At 39.2% G+C, this 27,717-nt stretch overlaps 1 protein-coding gene across 1 annotated transcript in view; it reads left to right on the forward strand.

Moving 5' to 3' along the window:
* The window catches only part of MYH15 (myosin heavy chain 15), a 152,650-nt gene that overhangs the window by 17,642 nt on the left and 107,291 nt on the right, over window positions 1–27,717 (forward strand). Inside the window, exons 11-15 of the mRNA XM_047100446.1 lie at window positions 8,511–8,614; window positions 9,856–9,994; window positions 20,097–20,215; window positions 24,977–25,126; window positions 25,728–25,898. Of these exons, the coding sequence (XP_046956402.1) occupies window positions 8,511–8,614; window positions 9,856–9,994; window positions 20,097–20,215; window positions 24,977–25,126; window positions 25,728–25,898 (683 nt within the window). The remainder of the gene's footprint in view (window positions 1–8,510; window positions 8,615–9,855; window positions 9,995–20,096; window positions 20,216–24,976; window positions 25,127–25,727; window positions 25,899–27,717) is intronic.

Below are 27,717 nucleotides of genomic sequence, written 5' to 3' on the forward strand. Positions count from 1 at the left end.
GAAGGCAAGGACAATGAAGCTGGTGTGGTGGGCAAGAGGGATGGAAGGTGGAGATCCTAGATGGAAGTGACTATAGCAGCCCTGCTGTGAGATGACAAGGTATTGTTGAAGGTAGTGTCAGTGGGAATGGGAGAAAAGGAAGTGGATTCATAGAGGAATAGACAGGTCTTAGCAATGACTATAGGAATGAGGGAAAGTGAGGAGTCAAAAATCCTCCCATGTTTTATAATTTGACAAGGATAAAGGTAGTGCCATGAACAGAAATGAAGAAGTAACTTGTGTGGTAAGAGAATGAACTTCATGTATTCATTCAACAAATACTTATTGTAGGATTGCTGTGTGTGCACCAGGCACTGTTGCTTAAGCATGGGTGTTGGAGGAGATATAAGACAGGTCTCTGCCCTTGTGAGCTTACATTCTAGTATGGAAGACAAGTAATAAGAAAGTAAACAAAGAAATATATAATTTTAGAGAATGGTAGGTCTACAAAAAACATAGGATGAAGGGACAGAGTGAATTTGGGCTTGGTGGGGGTATGTAGTTATATTTTAGATAGAATGGTCAGGCAAGATCTCTCTGAGAAGGCAGTATTTTCACAGACCATAGTATGAATAAGCAAGCAAGTAGGCTAGATGTCCAGGAATAAAGTTCCAGGAAGAGGGAACAGTAAATGCAAAGACGCTAAGGCAGGAATGCATTTGGTTTACTCTTGAAATAGCAAAATGTCCATTGCAGGTGGTGGAGAGAAGGTAACGAAGGGGGAGATGGGCAGGGCCAGATCAAGCAGCGTCTTACAGGCTTTGGCAGAGTTTATAGTGAATTTTAGGTGCTATGGGAAGTCATTGGATGGGGAGAATGAAAAACTGATTGGATTGCAAAGGTCTTGCATATGAGGTAAACCACTGAGGACAGTGATGCTCCCACAGGAATGGATGTGGGATGAGATAGAAGATCCAGGCGAGCAAATTAATGGAGAACAATCCCCCCAGCCTGTTATCCTAGATTAAGTATACTAATCATACACTTGGCTGTGTTTTGACCACATGGCCTTCAACTTCAAAGAGCTCTTACTGAATGGGGAAATATCTGCAAACTGGAAAATTTGCCACAGGCGCAATTGGTGATATGAAAGCAGCAACTATTCTTCTCACTTTCCCTCCACCTAACCTTGAACAGTTTTTTTTTTTTTAATCTCCCTTTGATTAGCCCTGCCAAATCTAACATTCTTGGCACAAATTTCTATGCTCTACAGGGTATGTGACACAGAGGGTCCAATGTAGGTACCAGCAGTGACTGCAAGGCTTGGGGGAGCTGTTTACTAATAGAACCATCTGAGGGCTCTGGGCTGCTACGGAAAAAGCATGCTTATCTTGAATTCATTGATCTTGTGGAGTCTTTGGGGGCTGCAGAGATTGATTACTGTACAAAGGCTGACATCTGGTGGTCCAAATTGGGTATTGTCAGTCCACTTGTTCTCACCACTGGTCATTCTTTGGGACATTTTAAAATTTGAACTCTTTTTATTCATGTTTGCCAAAGCAGATCTTCAGAAAGATCTCCCGAGAATTGTTACAGGAGAACACATCTTAGCAACATAAGGATAATGTCCAAATTTCCTAAAATAGAAGTATTTGTCAGTACTACAAAAGAACTGGGTATGGAAAATCAGTCAAGAGGCTGGCCACCCACTGAAGAAGCCTAGGAAATGGGGTGATGTGTTACCCCAAAGTCAGGCCCCAATTAGTCTCTACATGGTCTGGAACATGCCTTTACTCCCTTTCAGTTTAGGCTGACCCTTGTTCAAGCCATGGCTAAAACTCACTTTCTTAGTCCCTTTAGACACGGCCTCTTGAAATTCCTTAATTCTTAATACCAACTGTATAGATTGGTGCTGCATATACCTATTTTTTCTTCTCTCCTTTACTATTTTTTTCTATTCATTTATCGTACCCATTCTTGCTATTCAACTAGTGTAGAAACTCTAGGGTGAAAGGTCAGAAACATGACCTTGTCTCTTGGAATCCCTAACATTTTGCTTACTGCTCTAAGTGCTCACTTTAGTATGTGGCAGTAAGGCAGTGTGGAAGTTGCCAAGGGGTGCGCCTGATCCGTCTACTAGTGGCCTGAATGCATCTGGGGGAAGAAAGTGTCAGCATCTGGACCTCCTAGTCCGGAGCATATTAAGTTGTACTCCTTTTACCCATTATGTCTCTCTTGAACTAGTCTCATATCTTTACTCCCTTTTCTCCCCACTGGTTGTTAGGAGGAACAAGATGTGTGTGTGGTGGTGGTGCCTGGCCTAACTCTAGAGAATGCTATTCAAGCTGTAGACTATGTGAATGATTCTTTCTGGAGCTGGGCAATGTACAACCTCTTCAGAGGTACATGGCAGTGTGAGAAATTGGTAATGATGACTTATGTGGCATAGAGGGACTAGCTACAGAACTTTGCGATTTTAAGGTGTTTTTGTTTTTTGTTTTTGTTTTTTTGTCCAATGCTTAGTTTTGCTCCTTTTCATAGTGAACTCAGCTAAATCTTGGAGACCATTCAGCCATGCAAAAAGTAAAATTTAATGTCAAGATGACATGGAAAACAGCCTTGAATGATAAAATACTCACTCTTAAAGGGCTCTCTGAATCTGCTATTGAAGAGAGAGATCTAGAAATGACACCGGCACATTTTGTGGTTGTGAAGCAGTTGACTTTTAGCACCCTCTCGTGCCCCCTGTCTGTGCTCTCTCCAGCCCTCCTGAAAATCTCCCCCATTCTCCACATGCCCACAGCCTGGTCAACAATCTTGTGTGTGGGCCTTTAGTGGCCTAGATAGTCTTCCTGGCCCTAATAAGTGCCTCACAAAAATGTATTCACTGTTTGCTTTGTTTCCATTCTCTCTTGGCCATTTCTCTTGGTAGAAATGAAATTAATTAAATAAAGGAATCTCTGTTAACATGATATTCCAAGGTAACTTCAAGCCTCACCCCAATTAAAATTAATTGCTCCTTGAAAACAAATTTTGATAAGGCCCAGGGGGGAAGATGTTTTGAGCTAAAGGCCTTTCAGAGTTCCTCAAACACTCACGCATTTAGTTTGTACATTTTTTAGAGACACCACTTCATTGTGACTATATCTGCTCCAGATGATTAGGCCAATGCATCAGCCATATTTCTGGTTAGTGAGATAAAGCAAAAGCCCATTAAGTATCCTTTATAACTTCCAGAAGTGTATCTGGAAGCAAGACCCTCCTGTCTATGCAAAGGAGGAAAGGAATTATGATTATAGTTACAAACACAGGTTCGAGTAGGTAGGTGGCTTAGTCTAACAAATACTAGAGACTAGGGGCACTTGGGTGGCTCAGTTTGTTGAGCATCCGATTCTTGATTTCAGCTCAGGTCATAATCCCAGGGTCGTGTGATAGAGCCCCACATCAGGCTCTGTGCTGAGCAGGGAGCATGCTTAGGATTCTCTGTCTTCCTCCCTCTCTGCCCCTCCCCCAGCTCTCTCTCTTTCTCTCAAATAAAATTAAAAAAAATACTAAAGACTGTGTTTTAAATTCAATATACTATTAATTGTGTCCTGGGCAAGTCATGGGGCTTTCCAGGTTTCTATTTTCCTATATTCAACACAGAGAAAATAATGTCAAATATAGCACCTTTGGTCATCACAACCAAAATGAAAATGATTAAAAATGACCTAATAAGTATTAGTGTAGGGGCGCCTGGGTAGCTCAGTCGGTTGAGCGTCTGACTTTGGCTCAGGTCATGATCTCACAGTTCCTGAGTTCGAGCCCCACGTCAGGCTCTGTGCTGATAGCTCAGAGCCTAGAGCATGCTTCAGACTCTGTGTCTCCCTCTCTCTTCTGCCCCTAACCTACTCACATTCTGTCTCTGTCTCTCTCAAAAATAAATAAACATTAAAAAAATTTAATAAGTATGAGTGTAAAATGAAAAGTATATGAATTGTTACAATTCAGAATGGTCTAAAAGGTAATTCTTGGCAAAACAATTTTAGAAGGTAGGTTCTTTTTGGTTTTTGTTTTGTTTTTTTTTTTTGGTGTAAATTGAAACATCCAACTGAAACATCCCCCACCCTAAAAAGTGGGTGTGTGATAGCACTGGTTAGGTGTGTGATTCCTGTAGCCTCCCACAGGGAGAGGACCATGTTATTTTTGTATCCTTACCTCCTCCCATATCATACACCTATTCTAGAGAAAGAAGATTAAGTAGATACTTTGATTGGAAAGACATGGAAATGATGTCTGTATTTGGCTGCAAAGGAGGTGAAAGGACAAGATTTTAAGGCCCCTTGGTGTCTGGCCTGGCTACAGCCTTGCATTCACCAGCATAAGGAACCACAGAAGAGGCATAGCTTCAGGGCAGACATGGTAAATACCCTGGATTCGGTTTTCATAGTGTTGGGTTTGAGCTACTTATGGCCATCTGCACTGAAATGTCTAGTAGGAAGTTGGAATTCTAGGTCTGGAACTCAGAAAACATAGGTTCGAGTCATCACTAAAACCACAAATGAGCCTTGCAAGAAGAATATATAGAGATTTTTTGACCTTTAGAGTTATGACAATATTTGACACCACTGATTACCCATTCCTCCTTGAAAATCTCTCCTCTTGGCTTCTAGTACACCACTCTCCCTTGTTCCTCTCCTAAATCTCTGGGTATTTCTTTGTGGGTCTCTCTTTTTCATCTGGCCTGTGACTTTAGAGTGCCCTGGGGCTCAGTTCTTGCATCTATCTTGTGGTGACCTCCTGTAGACTGTTTTTTTTTTTCTTTCAAGATTTTATTTAAATTCAAGTTAGTTAACATACAGTATAGTATTGAGTTCAGGGGTAGGACCCAGTGATCCATCACTTATATATGAAACCTAGTTCTCATCCCAACAAGTGCCCTTCTTAATGCCCCTCATTCATTTAACCCATTCCCCCACCCTTCTCCCCTCCAGCAACGCTTAGTTTGTACTCTATAGTTAAGAGTCTCTTATGGTTTGCCTCCCTCTCTGTTTTTATTTTAATTTTTATTTCCCTTCCCCTACATTCATCTGTTTTGCTTCTTAAATTCCACAAATGAGTGAAATCATATGGTATTTGTCTTTCTGATTGATTTATTTCATTTAGCATAATACACTAGTTCCATCCACACCATTGCAAATGGCAAGATTTCGTTCTTTTTGATGGCTGAGTAATAGTTCATTGAGTGTGTGTGTGTGTGTGTGTGTGTGTGTGTGTGTTAGTGTATCAACAGTTGATGGACATTTGGGCTCTTTCTATAATTTGGCTGTTGTTGATAGTGTTTCTATAAACATTGGGGTGCATGTGACCCTTCAAATCAGTATTTTTGTATCCTTTGGATGAATACCTACTAGTGTAAGGTTTGAGGAACCTCCATTCTGTTTTCCATAATGGCTGCACAATAAGCTGACAGTTATAAAGATCGTTTCTATTGGATGATTTCCACAGTTTGGAGTTCAGACTTATCTCCAGTATTTTAGACTCCTCGCTAACTGACCCTTATTTCTCTACTTGGTTTGGAGAAGGACCACATTATATGACTGACATATAATGAAATTTACTTGTGATTTTTTTTTCTATTGTACCACTAGTTTTTGAGGATTTTTCACAGTGTAAAATGACAGAATCATAGATTGCTGTGGTTTAGGCTGTGTATATAGTAAAAACTATGGGTTTTAGATGTTTGAGGGAAATTCCTATGGAAAAAAGAAAGACATGTAGAAGAACCCATAACAAGGTTAATGGGCATGCCTCAGGGTTTTTGAGATTTCAGTGTGTACATTTCTGTTTAGCTTACACAAGTATAAATCACTTTAAGTGAAAAAATATTTTCTGGAAATTTATAAGATGAAATTACATGGTATCTACTCTTTTATTGTCTGGCTTCTTTCACTCTGTGTAATTATTTTGAGAATCTTCCATGCTATAGCATGTATTCATAGTTCATGCATAGGCATCTCAAATTTAATGTGCCTGAGACCTGTTCCTGAACCACCCTCCCACACCTGCTGCTACCACAGTGTTTCCCAGGGCTATTGAAGGCAGCTCCACCCTTCCGCTTGACTCACCACAAACCCTTGGAATTACCTTTGATTATCTGTTTCTCCCACCTTATTCTCACTTGTTCCATCTACTTTCAAAAGCCTTCTTACCATCTTTGTTGGTACTGCCCTGATCAAATACCATCACCTCTCTCCTGGATTAGTTAACCATCTCCTGCCTGGTATTCCTGCTTCCACCCTTGCTTCCTCTGTCTTCAACCCAACAGCCATGGTAAATATAATAATAATAATAATAATAATAATAATAATAATAATAATAAATAAGATGATGTTACTCCTCTGCTCAAAAAGCTTCAATGGTTTCCTGTATCATACCAAGCATAAATGCCCAAATCCTCACTCTGGCCTGTAAGGAGCTATCATCTGTCCTCTTGTTGCCTCTCGGACCTCAAACCTACTGTTTCCCACTTCCTTCATTTGCCCATTCCTGACCCACCTTAGCCACTCAAAATGCCAGGCAAACTTCCCCCTCAGGGCCTTTGCATTTGCTCTTCTCTATCTAGAACATTCTCCCTCATTTATCTCCACGGTTCTCTCCCTCAACTCTTGCAGGTCTTTACTGAAATGTCACCTTATAGAGGCCTTCCCTCATCACTTTCTTGAAAATTGTAACTCTGTATCACCAATACTTTTTTTGTTTTTAAGATTTTATTTTTAAGTACTCTCTACACCCAACGTGGGGCTTAAATTTACAACCCGGAGAGCAAAATTTGCATGCTCCACCTGACTGAGCCAGCCAGGTGCCCCCATATTGCCAATACTTTTTATTCCCTTTCCCTGCTATTTTTCTCCATGGCACGTATCACCATCTTACATCCCATATGTTTTCATGCATTTTACTTATTCTTAACATTTCTGTCTCTTGTCTCCTCCTATTAGGATATAAACTTCATGAGGGCAGGATTTTTTTTTTTCTTCTCACTGATGTATCTCTAAAACTTACAATGCCTGGCACATAGTTTGAACTCAGCAAATATTTGTTGATATAAAGTGAGGCATGAGAAAGAATATAAAGAGATTCTTGGGAAGTATTAACATTTAAAGGATCTTTGAATCATTCAAGTAAGAATTTAAGGATTATATTTCTATTAAATATACATTAAATACTATAAATACAGTACTTGCCTTCGGCATGATTTCCTTTGGGCTGGTTCAATTTCTTTTTACTTTTTAACTTTTATAAAATAGCTTCTTTGAAGCATTATCGACATAAATGTAAGTGTTGACATATGTATATATGCATGCGACCATCACCGTAATCCAGATAATTCATGTATCCATTCAAAAGTTTTCTCATGATCTTTTGTAATCCCCCCCAACCTGTTCTCACTCCTCTGAGTTTCTCCCTTCCCACCCAGTCCCTTGGCAACTACTAATATGCTTTCTGTCACTATAGATTAGATTACATTTTCTTGAATTTTATAATTTGGAATCTCACAGTATATACTCTTTTGCTGTCTGGCTTTCACTCAGCATAATTATTTGGAGATTCTTCCATGCCATAGCATACATAGTTCATAGTTCATTCCTTTGTTTGTTGAGTAATAATCTGTTGTATGGATATCCAACAGTTTGTTAACTCTTGATGGACAGTTGGGTTGTTTCCAAATAAAGCTGCCATGAACATTCACAAAGTGCAATTTGTTTCTGAGATTTGGGGTTCAGGATAGCAGCTTCACTTTGCTGAGTGACAAATACGAAAATCAGATCAGCTCAAAGAAACTTCGTTGGAAGCAAATGTTAGGCATTAAGCAGTGAATGTGATTTGGCCAAGTCAGTCGCTGATGTGCTGCTGACAGCCTGCCTTGGTTTCTGCCTGCATTATGTTTCTAAGTGAATCATGTCAGGAGTCTTAGACATATCAGAGGTGCAGTGCTGAACACAGAGGCTGATTTATGGATCCCTTGAAAGACAGACTCAGTCTCCCAATAGGAAGGACATCATATGACAGGATTACATTGCTAATGTTTCCTGGGTGCTAACCCCAGGGTCTGCCTGTTTCCCAGCCTTTGAAATTCAGGCCTCTTACACTTATAATTTTACAAAACATTTCTTTGGCCTCCGCCCTCAACCATGTATCTAGGCCAAATTTCTGTTTTCAAAGTTTTGCCAACCCACATTAACTGGGTTTTTTGTTGTTTGTTTGTTTTGTTTTTGTTTTTGTTTTCACACCAATTCAAGCTGCTGCAATTGAATCTGCTTTTGGATTTGGTCTGCCTGGTCTTCTCTTGGGAGGCATTAACACATGACTGACAAGTTAACAGAGGGCAAAATTTGATTGCAGAGGTTTGGCTGAAGAATATGGATTTTATTTTGGCTTGTTTACAAGTGTGCTATCAGCTGTAAGAATAAACTGTGAATATAGGTCAATTATTTTCTAAAGCCTTGTGTATTTCTCTGACTGTTTAACTGATGGTTTTCCCACTGCAGACATGCTCCTGGTGTCTGGAAATCCCTCTGACTTTCCCTTTTGCTCTCATGGAGTAGTTGCTATGGACAGCTGGGATGATGCTGAAGAATTGCTGGCCACAGATGTAAGGCTTATTAGTTACCAAAGTCTGGTAATAACAATGAGAAATGAAAGCATTTCAGATCTTCCTTCTGAAGGGTCCAGGAGAAGTGACTTTCCTTCCTCTGGGGGTGGAGTGTGAAAGGAGCCCCTTTAGATCTGTGGCTGTTCAAAGTCTACTAACTGTAAAAGTGCACATTGGTCAGTATGGTAACTTTGGAACATGTGGCAACATGGGTAGATGTTTCAACTCAGTGACACCCACTGTTTTTATTTGGTATATCTTTATAGTCTTTGTTCTTTTTTTTTTTTTTTTTTCTATTTGGGGTTGCTACTATGTAGTTGGTTTGGGAAGATTTTTTTTTTTTAAATAAAAGATCATAATCACACTGTATATACTACTTGGTATACAGAGTTTGCTTTTTTGATTAATCTTATAAACATTTTCAGTGTTATTACGAACTCTTCATAAACATTTAAATGAATATTTAATATTTTATCATACATTTGTCCTGTACTGTGTTTAGCTATTCTCCTGTCATGAGACTCAAAGTTTTTTTGATTTGTTTTCTACTGTGGTAAATGTTTATAGGCAAATGCTTTTTCTGTATATTAGATTCACCTTATGCTAGATTCCCAAAAGTGAACTTACTAGGTAAGGATTATGAATTCTTTATAGTCTCTTGATACATATTCTAAATTAACTACTAGAAAGATTGTACCGATTTCTACCCTGTTGGAGTGTGTGAGAACACACATCTTACCACGTGCAGTGGCTTCTTAAGATTTAGGTCTTCAGTGACATGGCTTTTTCTTTTCTGAAACACTTCCTTTTGCCAGTCTTTGAATAAAGTATGTGTGGAGGAAATGTATAGGAGCCCCCCAAATAAGCAATAGATATAGTGTTACTGTCTGCCATTACAATAGAAGACAAAACCATTTACCTTATATAGCCAGTTAATGATCAATGGCTAGAAGGGAGAAGAGAGGAGCAGGGCATCCAAGGAAAGTTCTAAAACTACTGGAAATTAAACAAGCCTTCCTAATTCTCTTTTAAAGGGATAAGCAGACTGCGGGTGACCAAGTGCCAACAGGCCCGATTTGCATTGCTTTGAACAGAGCTGTCACACCTCGGGCTGTGGCGATCTGTTTCATTCCCTTTGACAGCCTATGGAGTGTAGGGATGTGTGACACACAGCAGGGGTGAGGTGCTTACTGCAGCCATTAGGCAAATGAAGATATGGCCATCTGTTTCTCTTTTTACAGCGGGCCATGGACATCTTGGGCTTCCTTCCTGACGAGAAGTATGGATCTTATAAACTCATTGGAGCCATCCTGCACTTTGGAAACATGAAATTTAAACAGAAACCCAGAGAAGAGCAAGTGGAAGCAGATGGCACAGAAAGTAAGAATTGCTTTGAGGCCGTGGCATATATTCTGTTCAAATCCCTGAGCCCAGCCCTGCTCCCTTTTCCTTGCAGTTACCTTGCCTCTTAGATTTTGAAAACATTGAAACTGATCAGCAATCTCCCTCAATTGTTTCTCCTCAAAATTCTTCTCTTAACCATCATTCTGATGTATAATTCCAATATTTCAGAATGAGAAGCTTTCCTTAATTATTGACAATGCTAGTAAATTTGCTAAACTTGGGTACTATAAGATTAACTAGGAGAAAGCCCTTCTGTCAGCACATAGTCTGCTGAGAAAAACAGAGAAAGGAGGAAATTACCAGAAGATGTATTAAATGACATAATGGAGGTGTGAACAAAGATCTTTAGAATTCCCAAAGTAGAGTTTCCATTGGGTTGAGAGTACAATGGCTTCATTTCCCTTTGTTTTATATTCACATTAAAATATCTATATTCTTGGGGCACCTGGGTGGCTCAGTTGGTTAAGCGTCCCGTCTGACTTCAGCTCAGGTCATGATCTTGCGGTTCGTGAGTTCGAGACCCACATCAGGTTCTGTGCTGATAGCTTGGAGCCTGGAGCCAGCTTCAGATTCGGATTTTCTCTCTCTGCCCCTCTCCCCCCACTCTCAAAAATAAATATTTAAAAAAAAACTTTATAGTCTTGCCTGCTTACCAAAAAAATTTGAGGCATCCTCCTTATGAAAAGAAGGAAGCAGGGCACTTGGGTGGCTCAGTTACACGTCCAACTCTTGATTTCAGTTCAGGTCGTGATCTCACAATCAGTGAGACTGAGCCCTGTATGGGGCTCTGACCTGACTGCATGGAGCCTGCTTGGAATTCTCTCTCTCCCTCTCTTTCCTTCTCTCTCTCTCTCTGCCCTTCCCCCACTCATTCACATTCTCTCTCTCTCAAAATAAATGAATAAGCTTTAAAAAAAAAAAGGGAAGGAAGCATAGTTATTATAATTATTTCATTTAATACTAAAATTCCTGGCTGCTAAAGCAAAAAAGAGAAAACCCATTCATTCAAATCTTTCAACAAGTAATTTCTTAAAATTTTTTGTTTTCAATTGTGCTAAAATATCCATAACATAAAATTTACCATTTTAACTGTTTTTAAGTATATAGTTCAGTGATGTTAAGTGCATTCACATTGTTGTACAACCATCACCACGCTTCATCTCCAGAACTTTTTTCATCATCTGAAACTGAAATTCTGTACCTATTAATAATTCCCTATTACCCCATTTTCTGAATCCCTGTCAACCATTAATCTATTTTCTGTCTCTATGAATTTGCCTACTCTAGGTATTTAGGTAAGTGAAATCATACGGTATTTGTCTTTCTATGTCTGGCTTATTTCACTTAGTATAATGTCTTCAAGATTCATGTTATAGTATATGTCAGAATTTCATTCCTTTTTAAGAAATGAATAATATTCCATTGTATATATATTTCACATTTTGTTTATCCATTTATCCATTTACAGACACTTGAGTTGCTTCTACCTTTCACTACTATGATTAATGCTACTGCGAACATTGGTGTTTAAATATCCATTCAAGTCCCTGATTTCAATTCTTAAAAAAAAAAAAATTATAATAGCTATCCTAATGGGTATAAAGTAATATCTTCTTGTGGTTTTGATTTGCATTTCCTGATGATTAGGCATGTTGAGTATTTTGTCATGTGTTTATTGGCCATTTGGATATCTTCTCTGGAAAAATATGAATTCAAGTACTTTGCCCATTTTTGAATTGGGTTGTGTGTTTTTTAATTGTTTAATGAATAATTTTTGAGGCCAGTCTGTGCCAGGGGCTGTTTTGGTGCTCAGGATATACCTGTGCACATGAGATCATCCCTGTCCTGACTACCTAGTGTGGGAGATAGACCATTATACATAAGCAGACAAACACACATGAAGTCGTAATGAAAAAAATAAAGCAGAGTGGAAGAATAAAGCATAATTGGGATTTGAAGGTTCTTGTAGATAGTCAGGAAATCCCCTCAGGAAAGAGAACACTTGAGCACAGATGAGAATGAAGTGAAGGAATGTGACCTGATGCTTGTGTAAACATCTTATGTTAACATATTAAAATGTGCTTTTGTGACATCTTATTTTGTTGCTTTTGTTGTTGTTGTGTTTTTGTTTTTTGGTTTTGTTTTGTTTTTGCTTTTTACACTCTTTGAAACAGGTTTTTTGAAGAATTGTTCTCATTATGAAAGCTAGGCATACTTATTTATCATAAAATACATACAAGAAAATGATGTACATAATATCCTCCAATCTCCCCAGTGGTTCCTTCTCAAAGTCTTTGCTGGACTGTCCTCATCTTTCCCACTTGTAAATGCTATAGAGATGCTGGGCTTGATCCTTGAATCTTTTCTGATTTCTTAGGTGGTCATCTCAAATTCAACCTGTGTAGAATTAAATTCTTCATCTCACCCCGCCCCTGCTCTTCATTTCTCTTCATTTCTCAGTTTTTAGTAAATGTCAACTGGATTCTCTCAGTTGCCCTAACACTTAGCATCATCGTGAACTCCTTTGTCTCTGCCTTGCTGTATCTACCTTTAAATATGTATAAAACTCATAACTACTTACACACCATGACCATGTCTACTGTTAGCATCTAGCCCGAGGCATCATTTCTTACAAGATTATTGAAATAGCTTCTTTATTGGTCTCCCTGTCTTCACTCTTGTCTCATGACTGATAGGTCTGCACAGAACAGCCAATGGTGACTCTTTCATAGTGTAAGTCCATTCATGCCCTCTCCTTGCTCTAGACTCACTAATAGCTCCCATGTTACTTAAGCCCCAAGTTCCCTTCATAGCCTCATCCTCTGTGATACCTCTAAATCTCTCTAATCCCACCTCCTACTGTGATACTGTGACTTTTTTTGATATTGTGATTTTTAATAAAATATTACATTTTTTATTAACTTTTTATTAAACTCAAGTTTCTGGCACAGAGTTCTTAAAACTTTTGGAATTTTCTAAGTGATGAGAGCAATAAAGGTGCTTTTGTTATGTTAATGAGTCGACTTTTGGACTGTAACTAAGGATGGGAGCTGGTCACCATTGGAACTAACCAGGTGGTTAGAGAGATGGAACTTTCAGTCCCACCTCCAACAGGGGAGAGGAGAGAGGCTAAAGATTTAGTTCCATCACAATGACCAATGATTTAATTAGTCATGTCCATGTAGTGAAGCCTCCATAAAAACCCAAAAGGACAGGTTTAGAGAGCTTCTGGGTTGGTGAACATATGGAGATTTGGGAAGACAGTGCGTGTTTAGGGCATGGAAGCTTTGTACTCTTTTTCTATACCTTGCCCTATGCCATCTATTCCATCTGGCTATTCCTGAGTGATTTGTTTTTATAATGAATTATTGATATAGTAAGTAATATATTTCCTTGAATTCTGTGAACCCCTAGCAAATTAATTGAGCCTGAGGAGAGGGTCATTGGAACCATGGATCTACAGCCTGAGTCGGTAGCCCAAGAGACAACCTGGATTTGTCATTGTCATCTGAAGTGGAGGAGGGGGAGAATAGTCTCATGGAACTGAACCCATGCAATCTGATGCTATCTTCAGGTAGAATTGAGTTGAATTGTAGGACACCCAGCATAGAACACCCAGCTGGTGTCACAGAATTGCTTGGTGTGGAATCATCACCACCCCCACTACCAACCTATGTCCCCGAAATAGGGTACAGAAACTTCATCTACCATTTCCCCTTCTGTCATTCCCTTCATTCAGCCCTACTGGTCTGTTGGCTCTTCTTAGAACATAGGAGCTCCTTGTTTCAGGACTTTTTCATGACTTCTCCTTCCATCGGGAGCTCTTTTTTCCTAGGCATCCTCATGGCTTACTCCCTCATTTTATTAAGGTGTCTTCTTCAGTGGTGACTTCCCTGACCACTCCCGCTGTCTCCTGATCACTCTCTTTCTCCTTAACCTGAATATTTTCCTTCATGTCATTCATACAGCTATTTTTTATTGACCAACAGGGACTTAATTTGGTATGTTCAGTGCTGTGTTTCTGGGTTTTAAAAAAGTGCCTGGCACATGATTATCTGTTTAAAAAATCCTACTTACGCAGGGACAATCACTGCTAATGCCAGAGGACACATCCTGTGTTTTTATAGTTGAATATGCACAGAGAACTTTTTTAAACAAAATATATATGTTCATGCTTTTCATGTTTCATTCTAGAGTTTTTCACTAAATTATATGTGAACATCTTCCGTATTTTCTGCAATAACTTTTTAGATGGTTATAAAGTGTCCCATGTATGGATAATTAGTTTAAATATTTCTTATTGAATAATTTATTTCCAGATTTTTACCATCATGAACAAAATTTTGGTGAACACCCTTACAAATTCAAAGATATATATAATTTTCTCAGAATAAACTTCTAAAAGTAAATTTTTCTCTCAAGCTGCCCTATGTTTTGCCATTTATATTCCTATTAGCAGCTTTGAGAGTAACTTTCTCACTGTGTTCACTAACATTAACAGTTCTTTCTCTTGCCAAATAGCCAAGTTTTGTTTTTTATTTAAATATTAATAAAGTTAATTTTTGTGTGTTCTGACGCATTTGCATCATTTCTTTTTCAGATTTTTATTTCCATCCTTAGCCCACTTTTAAATTGAGCACATTTTGGGGGTGTGTGGGTGGTTCCGTCAGTTGGGCATCCAACTCTTTTTTTTTTTTTTTATGTTTATTTTTCTTTTTGACAGAGACGGAGACAGAGCATGAGCGGGGGAGGGGCAAAGAGGGAGGGAGATACAGAATCAGAAGCAGGCTCCAGGCTCTGAGCTGTCAGCACAGGGCCCGACGCCGGGCTTGAACTCACAGACTGTGAGATCATGACCTGAGCCGAAGTCAGACGCTCAACCGACTGAGCCACCCAGGCACCCCTACAACTCTTGATTTCAGCTCAGGTTGTGATCTCCCAATTTGTGACATGGAGCCCCATGTCAGGCTCTGCCCTGACAGCATGGAACCTGCTTGGGATGCTCTCTCTGTCTTTCTCTCCGTCTCTCTTTCTCTCTTCCCCTCCCCAGCTCATGCTCTCTCTCTCAACATAAAAAATAAACATTAAAAAAAACTGAACATTTTTGTTGGAAACAATCGACTTTCTCACTGATTTCTTAGGGCTCTTAATCTATTAAGCGTTGGTGATTTTTTCCCCCAATTAACCATAGAGGGAGGATTGAAGGAACTGGACAGATGGACAAGAGGGTGGAAAGAGAGAAGGCACCTAAACTGAAGGGGGCATTCTTGCCTTTGCGTCTTTCTTGAGTGCCAACCCCACATTCCTAACTTCCTATGGCGTAATCACCTGGTATCCTAAACTGTGTGGCTAAAACTCATTGTATTCTCGTCTCCTCCCACGAGACCTCTTCCTATTGACTTCTCTATTTGTATTCATGCTCTGCTCTTCTCTCCACTTCTCAGGTCAGAACCTCTTAGTCAAGTTTCTCAGTCTTTTTTTTTCCCTTTCTTATTACCAGTTTAGACCATCAGCACTTTGCATGTTGGCATCTTGCGGTGGGTTCACTTTCTTTCTACTCTTCCTGCTCTGGTCTGTCTTGCACACCTGCACAAAATTAATCATTGTGAAGCCTGACTCTATGCCATTGCTTTGCTAAAAGTCCCTTTACTGTTTCTCCATTATTTAATGAATACCTTATAGTGAGTGGCATCAGATGTCTTCTGTGACCAGAAATCACCCGCTTTTCTGTTTATTGCTCACTCCCTGACTTTGTGGTCCAGTTTGACCAGGCATGCTCTGGCCTGCTGCAGTGCCTGTAAGTCATGCTGATCTGTCTCAGGTATTCTTGTTCACCTGTATTTGCCTATTATTATTAAAAAATTTTTTTTAATGTTTATTTATTTTTGAGAGAGAAACAGAGCACAAGTGAGTGAGGGGCAGACAGAGAGGGAAACACAAAATCCAAAGCAGGCTTCAGGCTGTCAGCACAGAGCCCAATGCAGGCCTTGAACTCATGAACGGTGAGATCATGACCTGAACCAAAGTTGGACACTTAACCAACTGAGCCACCCAGGTGCTCCTCCTGTATTTGCCTATTAAACCATTCTCATCTTTCAAGGCTCAGATCAAATACTATTTCTTTTTGAAATCTTCCTTGGTCAGATAGTCCTAAGGGATTCCTTCCTCTTTCAAACTTTCCTAATAATCAGTTTCTTTGTCTTTGATAAGAAGTTGTTTTACTGACTTGTTATTTTTTTCTGGTTTATTTACTTTCATGGATTATAAACTCCTTGATGCCCAAAATTTTTTGTCTTGTTTATCTCTCTTGCTACAGCATCTAGCACTTAGGCCTTGCACATAGTAAGTGCTTAGTAAACTTTATTCAATAATAATAGCGAAATGTGAACAGCTCAGAAATCATATTAGAACCCTACTTGAAAGGCTAACAATTAAATGTCATTCTTCTAACCCCTCTTTACATTAGCCAGGATTGACAAAACTGGATTTTGTTCCTTTCTTTATATCTGGTTGTTTACATATGGGACTAAACTGGGATGAAATTGTAAAGTTGGAAAAGATTGCCTTTGGTTTTTCTCTACCCTCTTACTTGTTTTCAGGTAAAGCCAGACTTTGTTCTACCTTCTTGACTTCAAAACGTACTTACTAAACCTGGTTACCATTCTTCAGAGAATAGTTTTCCAATTTGGCTGCACATTGGACTCACCGGCGAGCTTTGAAATTTCTGAAGCTCAGCCCTCACCCAGACCAAAGAAAACTAATCATGGGTATAAGTATAGGCATCATTGTCTTTTTTACAACTTACCAGGTGACCCCACTGTGCAGCCAAGTTTGAGGACCACTATAATATGGACTGTGTTCTCAAATCTTCATGTATGTCAGAAGCACCTGGGGAACATGATAAAAACAGGTCCAGACCCAACCACCTTCAGCAAGCTCAGTCCTTTGTACCTTTATGAGCTCTCCGGGGTATTTTGATTCATGCCAATGTGTGAGAACACCTGCTCTAGCTAAACATTGCCTCTCCCAGGTAAGACCAGACAGCCTAATTAAAAATCCCTGGGTTTATTCACAAGGTCCTGGGGCATGATAGTGGGAATTTCATAAAGCCTCTTTTCAGAACATATCAGTTTACATGATGAAAATGTGTTTACAGACCTTGCTTTGTTCATAATATCATTTCCTGACTGATGGATATTTATTCATAGATTTAAACTATTTTCATCTTGGTTGTGAAACTTTTAGTGCAAATGAAGTCACTTATTTTTTAGAGCAAGATGACAAGTACTGTTTTCTGTATCAACAAAATAAAACACAACGAAAAACTGAAGAATGTGTAATATCCACCTGTAGGATAAATGCAAGGTATACCACTTCTCTGTCTGTAGACACTTGACTGTCACTGGAGTGGGTGGCAAATAATTCTGTAATGTTGGATGCTATTTCTGTTAGAGCTTAAGGTGGGATACTGTACAGAGAATTTGAGTTTCCTTTGTTCATGGATAAAAATAGACTCAAAAGACTGTCCTTAACACTGGAAAAAGGAGGTATGAGTTTGAGACTATTATTACCTGTATTGTCCATCTGAATGCTTCCAACGCTCAGAAAACTGAATTCCTATCTTTTTTTTTTTTTGAACAGATATTGTAGGAACTGTTCATTTTTCACATTGTCAGTTAGAATTCATTTCCATTCAGATTCATCAGGCACATTACATTTCTCTTTTTTAAAATATTTTTTAGTTCTAGGTCATGTGCTCTTTAAAGTTTCTTCCAGTGCAAAAAGGCTAGGATTCTGATCCATCGGATTCTCAACTTGAAATAATCATGCTTTTGTCTCCAAATATGGCACTCTTAGCAGGGATATCTCAGCATAGGATGAGCACGTCTGCTCTACTTTTGATTTCCCATTTATTTCCCCAAATAGGCTTTGCATTTTGAAAGGTTTCATAGCAACTGAGTACCTGGGCCATTATCTCTGACATAGAGTAGGTGTGTAGCCTGTAGAAATGTATGTATAATATATATTGATCTTAGTTAACAAGAAAATAAATATTTCAAGCTTTTTAATCCTTTGTGAAAGTTTCAAAGGCCCACAAAAGGAAATGGATATAGTTAATACAAGTGACATACAGTTCTCTAATTGTTTTTTGTTTTTACTTTACTCCCCATTTGTGGTTATTGCTCAGGAAATTTTTTTACTCCTTAGTGAAGTAATGAAAGACTGCATTTTCACCTCTTGTAAGACATTATTTCATAAAGTGACTACATCAGATATACTAGCATATCTCAGAATTCATATAAAAATGTAAGGTATAGCAGAGGGGTTAGATGAGCAAAATATTCCTTTGGCTTGACAACTAAAGAAATCTATAATTGGAGTGTGCTTATAACTTTTTGCCTGTGGCATTCTTTTGTACTGTCATTTTTTAACACATGATGTGATACATGTTTATTCTTTCTTCCCCACTTTCCTTAGAAAATGGAAGCACTGATTTAGAATAATGCCAATTGTGTGGGTTGTAAGTATATTTGTTGGGCAGCAGAGGGCACTATGGAGCAAACAGAGACGGTAGGAAAAGAAAGGTTTTGTTTTGTTTTTCATTTTTTTTAATGTTTATTTATTTTTGAGAGAGAGACAGAGCGCGAGTGGGGGGAGGGACAGAGAGAGATGGAGACACGGAATCTGAAGCAGCCTCCAGGCTCTGATCTGTCAGCACAGTACACGGGGCTCAAACACATAAACAATAAGATCATGACCTGAGCCAAAGTCAGATGCTTAACCCACTGAGCCACCCAGGCGGCCCAAAAAGAAATGTTTTTGATAAATTCAAGTATCCTGGCTTATGTTGATTATTGGCGGTTGTCTTGAATTATCAAATTACATGCCCAAGTCCCTGTTTCATTGAAAGAACCTACACATGCATATGTAGATAGGGAAAATAGGCAAATAATAAAGATGAGATTTTTCCTGTGTGTCAAGTATTTTGTTTTAGAAGAGGGCCAGGATGAAGAAATAGATTTCTTTTTACAACTGAGGTGTAATTCACATACCATAAAATTCACTCATTTAAAGTATACAGCTCAGTGAGTTTTATCATACTCACAAGATTGTGTAATTATTACCACTATCTAATTCCAGAGCATTCAATTACTTCAAAGAGCCCTATTCTACACCTGAAACTAATATTATACTGTGTTAACTAACTGGAATTTAAATAAAAATGTGAGGAAAAAAACAGGAAAAGAATCCTGTACCCATTGGTACTTACTCCCTATTCCCTTCTCCCCCTAGCAACCACAGGGGCTACTTTCTGTTCTTTGGATTTGCCTGTTCTGGACGGTTCATATGATTGGAATCACACAATGCGTGGCCTTTTGTCTCTGGCTTCTTTCACTTAGCATAACGTTTTCAAGTTTGCCATATTGAAGCATGCTTCAATACTTCATTCCTTTTTTATAGCAGAAAAAGTTTCCATTGTATTTATATACAGAATTTTGTTTACTCATTGGTTGATGGACATTTAGGTTTTTTTCACTTTTGACCATTACGAATAATATTGCTAGAAAGATTTGTGTGCAATTTTTGGTGTGAACATATGTCTTCACCTCTATTAGGTATATACCCACCAGTAGAATTTCTGGTTCCTAGATTAACTCTATTGAATTTTTCAGTAGCTCTCAAACTGTTTTCCATAGTGGCTCTACCATGTTACATTCCAACCAACAATGTATGAGGGTTCCAATCTCTCTACACCTTCACCAACTCTTGTTATTATCTGTCTTTTTGATTATAGCAAGGCTAGTGGGTGTGAGGTGGCATTTCATTGTGGTTTGATTTGCACTTCCAACAAGTAAAGTCTTCTAAACATTTCAGATTCAAGCATTTTATTTCAAAACTATAGTCTACCTTGCTATACAGGTCTGAACATACCTTCCTTTTGTCCTCTGGGGAGTTTGTTTGGCTATAATTGAATGAATTTAAATAGTGTTTTCTCTTCCCTCTCCCCCCCCTTCCTTCCTCCCACCTTCTTCTCTCCCCCTTTCCATCCAACCCTTCCTTCCTTTCTTCTGACCAGATGCTGACAAAGCTGCTTTCCTCATGGGCATTAACTCTTCTGAGTTGGTGAAGGGCTTGATCCATCCTAGAATCAAAGTTGGTAATGAATATGTTACTAGAGGTCAAACTGTAGAACAGGTAAGGTGACATTTCCAGAGCATTATGACTCTATGATCTTGTAATAATTGTATACATATTGTACTTGTTATTTTTCAGCTTCTGATATTGTCTGCAACAAGAGCTTCTATAAAAAAGCAAGTAAGAGCTACTGTGATGAGTATTCGGGATGTTTTCACTTGTGATGCATACCACAGTAAATGGTCTTGTGTTAAGAATCTTTCCAGATTCTTAATATACTGTTTGACAGTTTTCCTGTAGGTAACAAGTCTCTTGGTAGAAGTAGGCAAGCCCTTTACTTGTGATCAACGTCTTTCTTGTCCAGCTCAAGAAGCTTTCAAAGCCATTAATTTCCAATATGAACAAAACTGGTAAATTGGCACCCCTCACCTATTTGGAATATTGACTCTTTAGAGTAACAGACACATTAGTTGAGAAAGGGTTTTAAAATATAGGCTGAAGTTAGTACTTGAAGGAGGGGTGTTGAGAGCAGAAATGAGAGATGGAAGGTCATGTAGGTTTTGTTGTGCATCCAGGAGAATCTTTTAATGATAGAATAACAAGTACTCTCAGGACTGCTGATCCGGAGGCTTTGTCAGAATGCAGTAAGTGTTCCCAGGGCTGCCGGGTAATGAGACCATCTAAGAATGCTAGTGCATTTTAAAATAAAAATTTACATCTATAACGCCTGTTAGTCAATATGCGATACCATGCTGTAGTAACACATATGCACTGAAATCTCAGTGACAGCAAAATAAACATTTATTTCTGACACCAAGTCCAGTACAGATTGGATGGCCTTCTTCCGCATTGTAGTTAGGCCACCTGGAACACCTGGCCTCCAGAGTTGCCACGCAGGGTGGGGGAAAGATGTTTGTGGAGAGAGTGCACCCACCTTAACTGCTTGGGGCAGTGATCACACTTTCACTAATCGTCCCTTGGTGAAAATGAGTCAAATTATCCCCTTAGCTACAGGTATGGTAGCTTCCTGGAAAGAGAGAATGGTATGATCACACATAGTATGGATAAAGCACTCGCAGGCATTGATTCCTTCTCTTCTTGCAACAATACTCGGAGGTAAATAGAGGAATACTTAGGTTTTCCCGGTTGGAGAATCTGAGGTTTAGGGAACATAAGTAACACTGCAAAGGACACACAGATCATATCCAGGTGACATTTAGACTGTCTTACTTTACATACATGTTGAATCTGAAAATGAGATAGACAAATGTACAAATTTGTGATAGAAGACAGTTAATCTGATGACAATAAACTCTATTTTTGGTATATTAAAGCATCTGGTGTGACTATGTTATCTAAAACCTTTCCACAATTTCCTTGCTTAGCTTACTCTATAAATCAATAATTCTACCTCTATCATAATACTATACTGAAACAATTAGTCTCCATTTTTGTTCTCCCTCATCACTGGAGCTCCTTGAGGCCATGGACTGCGATGAATTCATTTTAGTACCCTTGGCATCTAGCACAGTGCTCTCCAAGCAGTAGGTGCTCTGTATACATTAAGATAAACTAAATATTGAGCTGAACTTGAACCATGATCAGCAGGACAAGTAGTTGAACTCTTTGTCATAGTGAAGTTAAGGGTGTTTGGCAGTTTCTTGCTTTTTAACACATTTACCACAACATGCATGCATGATGTGCTATGATTATAGAACAGGGACTCGCTCTGTATAAAACTAATGAGCCCAGAGGAGCACTGAAATCAAACCTTCTGCTCTTTAATACCATGTTCTCAGGAACTGAGTTACCACCAGCCTTCACTATAATAGAACCAGTGAAGCAAGCTAATGTATTATTATCCAACATTAAAAAAAAAAAAAAAAAAAAAAAAAAAAAACCACTCCTCATCTTCCGTCCTCTCTCTGTTTCTCTTTCTCTTGCTCCTGGAGAGAGAGTAGGGAAAGCACCCTGTAAGGCTTTTCTTTTCTTAGGGATTTTACTGACTTTATAGAGACAATTGCCACTGCTAAGAATAGAGATGTATATGTTCTGTTGATGACAATTGCAAAAGATGGCAAAAATTCTTGCAGTGTTAACACTTACAAAATTTGCTTCCAGCTCTGATGCTGACTAACTCTGGGACCTTGGTCAAATATCTTCACCTCTCTGAGCACCCAGAAAAGAGGCTGAATCCCTCTGTGTCTCAGGGGAGGGGTGACTGGCATCTGAATGGGATGGTCCTTCAGATGTGAGCATGTCTGACACATGGTAGGGGTTTTGCATTCCGGCTTCCAGGTGCTGAATGCCAGTAGCACAGTCATGACGGCAGCTGAAAAATGCCCTCTCAAGTTTCAAATGTGTTCTTTCTTCAGGGGCAGGTACCATCCCAAATCGAGAGCCACCACACATGATTATTCAGAACTAAGGTCCTTCAGATCTAGTATTTTATGATTCCATGAGAGTTCTAACTATACCTCTTAGAAATAAGTTGTTTTAATTTTATATTTTAATTTATTAAACAAATTTTTTAACATTTATTTTTGAGAGAGAGAGAGAGACAGAGAGACAGAGAGACAGAGCACGAGTGGGGGAGGGGCAGAGAGGAAAAGACACAGAATCGCAAGCAGGCTCCAGGCTCTGAGCTGTCAGCACAGAGCCCCACACAGGGCTCGAACTCACAGACTGCAAGATCATGACCTGAGCTGAAGTCGGACACTTAACCGAGTGAGCCATGCAGGCACCGCAATTGTTTTAATTTTTAAGAGTTTAATAATGATTTAAAAATCACAATAATCAGTAACTACTGACTATGTGCTGAGTGCTTTGTATGGATATCCCATTCAATTGAACAGCAAGCCTGCAAAATTGATCTTATTTATATTTCCCTTTTTATAGTCAAAGATGGTGAACCTTACCAAAATTAACTCTTCAAGGTAATATAGCTAGTAAATCCCGGAGTGAAGATGAGGAAATAGTAAGAGTGGAAAGGAAACAGGAGAGTGGGAACCAACATTTATTGGATAGCAAATGCCAAATGTTGTGTTACATACATTTACATCCTCCGTCTCATTGAGTCTCTCCCAACAACTCTGGCAGATGCGTATTTTAATATTAATAAGTTAATGTTAAATTAATAAATTAATAAAAATCAAATTTTAATATTTAAAAAGGCAGGGATCAAAGTGGCCACAAATGTGGCTATTTGACTCCATTTCTTTTTGGTAGTTTTTGTTCTATCCTGTGATACTGCTCCTCAGTGATCAAAGTCTTCTGCGAGGTTATTTGAAAAAGAGCTAAGGAATGAGTTCATGTAGTCCCTGAAAAGTGGAAGTGTAGGTCCTGCTGTGTAATTCCTCTTTATTGGATAGAAAAGGATGAAAATGATTAATTATTGAGCAGTATCTTGGCTTATTGGTTTCATTGAGCAGACGCCATATCGTCTAATTCCTCCCTTGACTACATCTTCAGGCTTTCTTCCTGTTTCTTCACTACTCTCCACCCCTGGCCAGTTTCTCTCCCACTCCCATTTCCGAACATTTAGGGAATTAAAAAGGGGTGAGCAAGTTCGTCATGTTCTTTTTAAAGTTTCAATGCGACTGCTGTAGACAGAGAGTGATTTCCTCAGTGCTCCAGAGGATAAAACCCTTCTTGGTGCTTTATCTGTGCGGGTGTGCTCTTGACGCCAATAATAAAAAACAGTGATGCCATCCGGCTTATGGATCACTGTGGAAATGACTCAAGATAACTGATCAGAGAGTGGGTGGCTCATAACTAAATCACCACCAGACACCAACAGGCTCCTGCTGCGTGCTCTCTCCTGGGCAGCTGAAGGATGGATGGGCTAGGCCTATTTTAAATGTTAAGTGCTCGGAGCCCATTCTGCTTCCAGGCCTGGAGACCGTCCGGCTGAAATTCACTCCTACCTGGGGTCTATCAGAAACCTGTTACTATCGCAGCACTTTTGCATCATGGAAGTAGGATCTGCATTTACACACCATCAGTCGGCACTGAGGTTGGAGCTCTCCCCAATAGGTTACGTTAGAGCCTTTGCCACACACCTCCAGGGAGGGGAATGCAGCCTGAGTTTTCCAGTAGGAGAACCTGAGTCAGATTGATGCGCTAAATCGCCATTCTCCCTACAGGGAGTTGAGAGCAACCCTGGGAACTGATAGAATAAAGAATGTGGAAGCTGAGCCTAGAAAGAACCTTCAAGAACATTATTCAGGGGAAGATACTGGAGTCCAGAGAGAGTAGGTCACTTGCCAAAGGCTACAAAATTTCTTAACAGCAGCAGCAGGTAAGGGCTAGGCATTCCAGACTCCTAACCTACTCTACCAGTGTTTTCCAAACTTTATGGTGCACAGGGGTCAGTGGAGGATTGCGTTAGAGTGCCAGTTCAGATTCATAGGTCTGAGACCAGATGCAGAGTTGCTGAGAGCTGGCATCTTTAACATGCTTCCGGGTGGTGCTGATGCTGCAGGTCTTAGGACCACACTTCAAATAGCAAGGCTTTCAAATGCATTACCACTCTACCCCCTGGGGAGTTGGTCCTTTGCTAATAGAAACATTTCTCTCACAGGAATGCCTGGTAAGGAGGCACTAGGCTGGCTTGCCTCTGTTTCCTCCCCCTTGCTTCCTTCTCCCTTTCTTCTCATTGTATTAAATTTCTCCTCCTGTATCATCTCAGCGGCACGCTAGAACCACAGAAAGTCAATAAATAGATCCCAATTTTGCTAGAAGGTGGCTGCTGATAGAAAATGCCCAGGATTAAAATGGACACTGCTGGCAGATGTGAAGTGCTTTCAATGTGCTTTCCAGGTGATCTATGCTGTTGGTGCCCTGTCCAAGTCAATATATGAAAGGATGTTTAAGTGGCTGGTGGCACGGATCAACAGGGTGCTGGATGCCAGGCTGTCAAGGCAATTCTTCATTGGCATTCTTGACATCACTGGTTTTGAAATCCTTGATGTAAGTATATCTGGTTAAAATGAAGCCAATGCGTATTTATGAGGAGGTTAGAAAATGTGAATTGAACATCAGAAAATGGAGTCAAAGCATGATGAGTTTCATTCGCTGAAAACTTGAGAGCCACTCTGGTTGGAGAAGAGCTATTTTTAATATTAATAAATAACAATAGTTATAATTAGTAGTATTAAAAATTCAGCCTTAAATAAAGGTAACTAGAAATAGAAGAGCCTTTTACGATTTTAAATTTTGATATCATTGTGTGTCATCTTATTGTCATAATGTTTAGTTTGCAGGTGTATTTCAAGGAGGTAAGGATTTAATTGAGGATTTGTTACTTACTGGGTCTATTTGCCATCATCTGATTGCGGTTATGATATTCTCTGTACATTTTTCCAAGTGGACCTCAATTTTATTTTATTTTTTTATTGAGGTATATTAGACAATTAAAAAACATATGTTTAAGGCATACAACGTGGTGATGTGGCACACATGTGCATTGTGAAATAAAGTCAAGTTAATTAACATAGCCATCACCTGGGATAGTTACCATTTGTTCAATTTTTCTTTTATCTCTTCTTCTCACCTAATCACATCTTCGAAGTATAACAGCCTGGAGCAACTTTGCATTAATTTTACCAATGAAAAATTACAACAGCTCTTTAATCAGCACATGTTTGTTCTGGAGCAAGAGGAATACAGGAAAGAAGGCATTGGCTGGGTGTCCTTCGACTTCGGTCTGGATTTACAAGCCTGCATAGATCTCGTTGAGAAGGTAATGCATGTTTTTCTCCTCGTTCATTTTCATTTAAGGAGAATGGTCCCTGTTTGCCGTATCGATCCATATCAGGACTCGGGCTCTGTCAGAGGATGGGAAGAAGGGCAGGAGAGCTCTGTGCAGTTTCTCTTAATGGGCTTTGTGTGCAGCACCCGTGGCAACCTAACTCAACCCTCGTGTCAGTTGCCCTCCTTCATCATCTCCCGCGCAGATTGTCGGGACGCATTTGCTGCTTATGCATGGCCTCCACTGTTAATGCGTGAGCAAACTTGTCGAGATTAAAAATGGTCATGCTCTTGACTGGAAAAACACAGAGCTGAAAATATGAGCACTGTAGGGCCTGGCTGATTAATATAAGGTGAATGAGTAAACCCAAAGCAGCTTAACGAAATTTGGCAAATTAGCATGCAAACAAACAACTGTCATAAATCCTCAAGGCCACTACCTTGCAGGATGTAGTTTGTTCATTTAATTGGACAAGTACCAGTTAGTTTAAGTAATTTATGACAATACTTCATGGCTTATTAGTAAATTAGCTGCAGTGTATGGTTTCTGACTTCAGTGATGTTCCCATACTCTGAAATCTTTCCATGTGCTCTGGGAAAGATTAACTGAGTTTGCCTGGGGAATTAAGTATAAAGTTTTCGGTGGCTTTGTCCGTGGCAGCATGAGTGGCGGCATGTCTTGCTATGACCGTGGATTGCAGTGAGTTCTGGAGCCAGGTCTGGGAAGGCCAAGGCCTACTGCTTTCAGCGTTCTGCACGCTCTCTTTAGCTAAGCTGTTGGCATCTGATTCTCAACGACCCTGTCAGGAAGGAGATAGGGTGACTGACCTCTCACTGTCTTTGTGACAGGTTGATTAAAAAAATAATAACAATGATAATGACCCGACCTCTGAGCTGATCGAAATAATAATAATAATAATAATAATAATAATAATGGCCCACCCATGATGTAGTAAATGTTTGCTGGCACTCTTAAAGCTGTTTTCTGATTTCACTTCTGATGAGAAATGAAACTAAAGAACTGGACCTCCTCAGAGGGATAGATTCAGCTTTTGGCAATTGTCACCTGTAATATCTACTTACTCTGATTATGGCGAGATAACCACTTTCAGGCAGGAATGTGGGACATAGACATTATTCAGGTCTGGTTAGGTCTGTGAACATTACTGATTTTTTAGTTGATATGAAGCTCATTGTCTCATTTATTCTGGTCTCAGTTATTCTAAATAACACACTAGCAACATGGATGTAATTTCCTGTTGCATTTTCTACTGATACAATAAGATGAGAAAAAAAAAAAACAAAACCCTGACCAGATGATAGAAGGAAAAGATAAGTCTTTGGCTTCCTACGAATGATTTCAAAGGTATTCAGGTCAGGCAAATGAGGAATACAAAAATCTTTCTTGAAATTATTCTATGTTTTGAAAAGACCCATTGAGCTGGTTCAGGCTACGTGAAGAAAATTTGTTGTAAATATTAATGTTGTACCAAACTTCTTGAAATAGAATAAATCGTGAGAAGTTTTCAAAAATTCAAGAGAACTGAGACAAATCAACATGTACAAAATATCTTATAGCATGCATCTGTGTGTGCATAAAAGGAAGGGGGATTTTCAGACTTAAAAGTTTCAAATTTTTGTGTTTACCAAAAAGTTTGTCAAACTAAAAAGAATGTATTTCAACCCCATCTTTAATTGTTAACTTGGTCACCAAGCATACAGTGACCTCCTCTGTGTGTGTGTGTGTGTTTGTGTGTGTATGTAGTGAACAAATATATACAGTGAACAAATCTATTATAGGATTAGCTCAC

Source organism: Lynx rufus, unplaced genomic scaffold (assembly GCF_022079265.1).
Source record: "Lynx rufus isolate CCGP_SWC_20201006 ecotype Redwood Valley unplaced genomic scaffold, mLynRuf1.p SCAF_5, whole genome shotgun sequence".
Classification (NCBI taxonomy): Eukaryota; Metazoa; Chordata; class Mammalia; order Carnivora; family Felidae; genus Lynx; species Lynx rufus.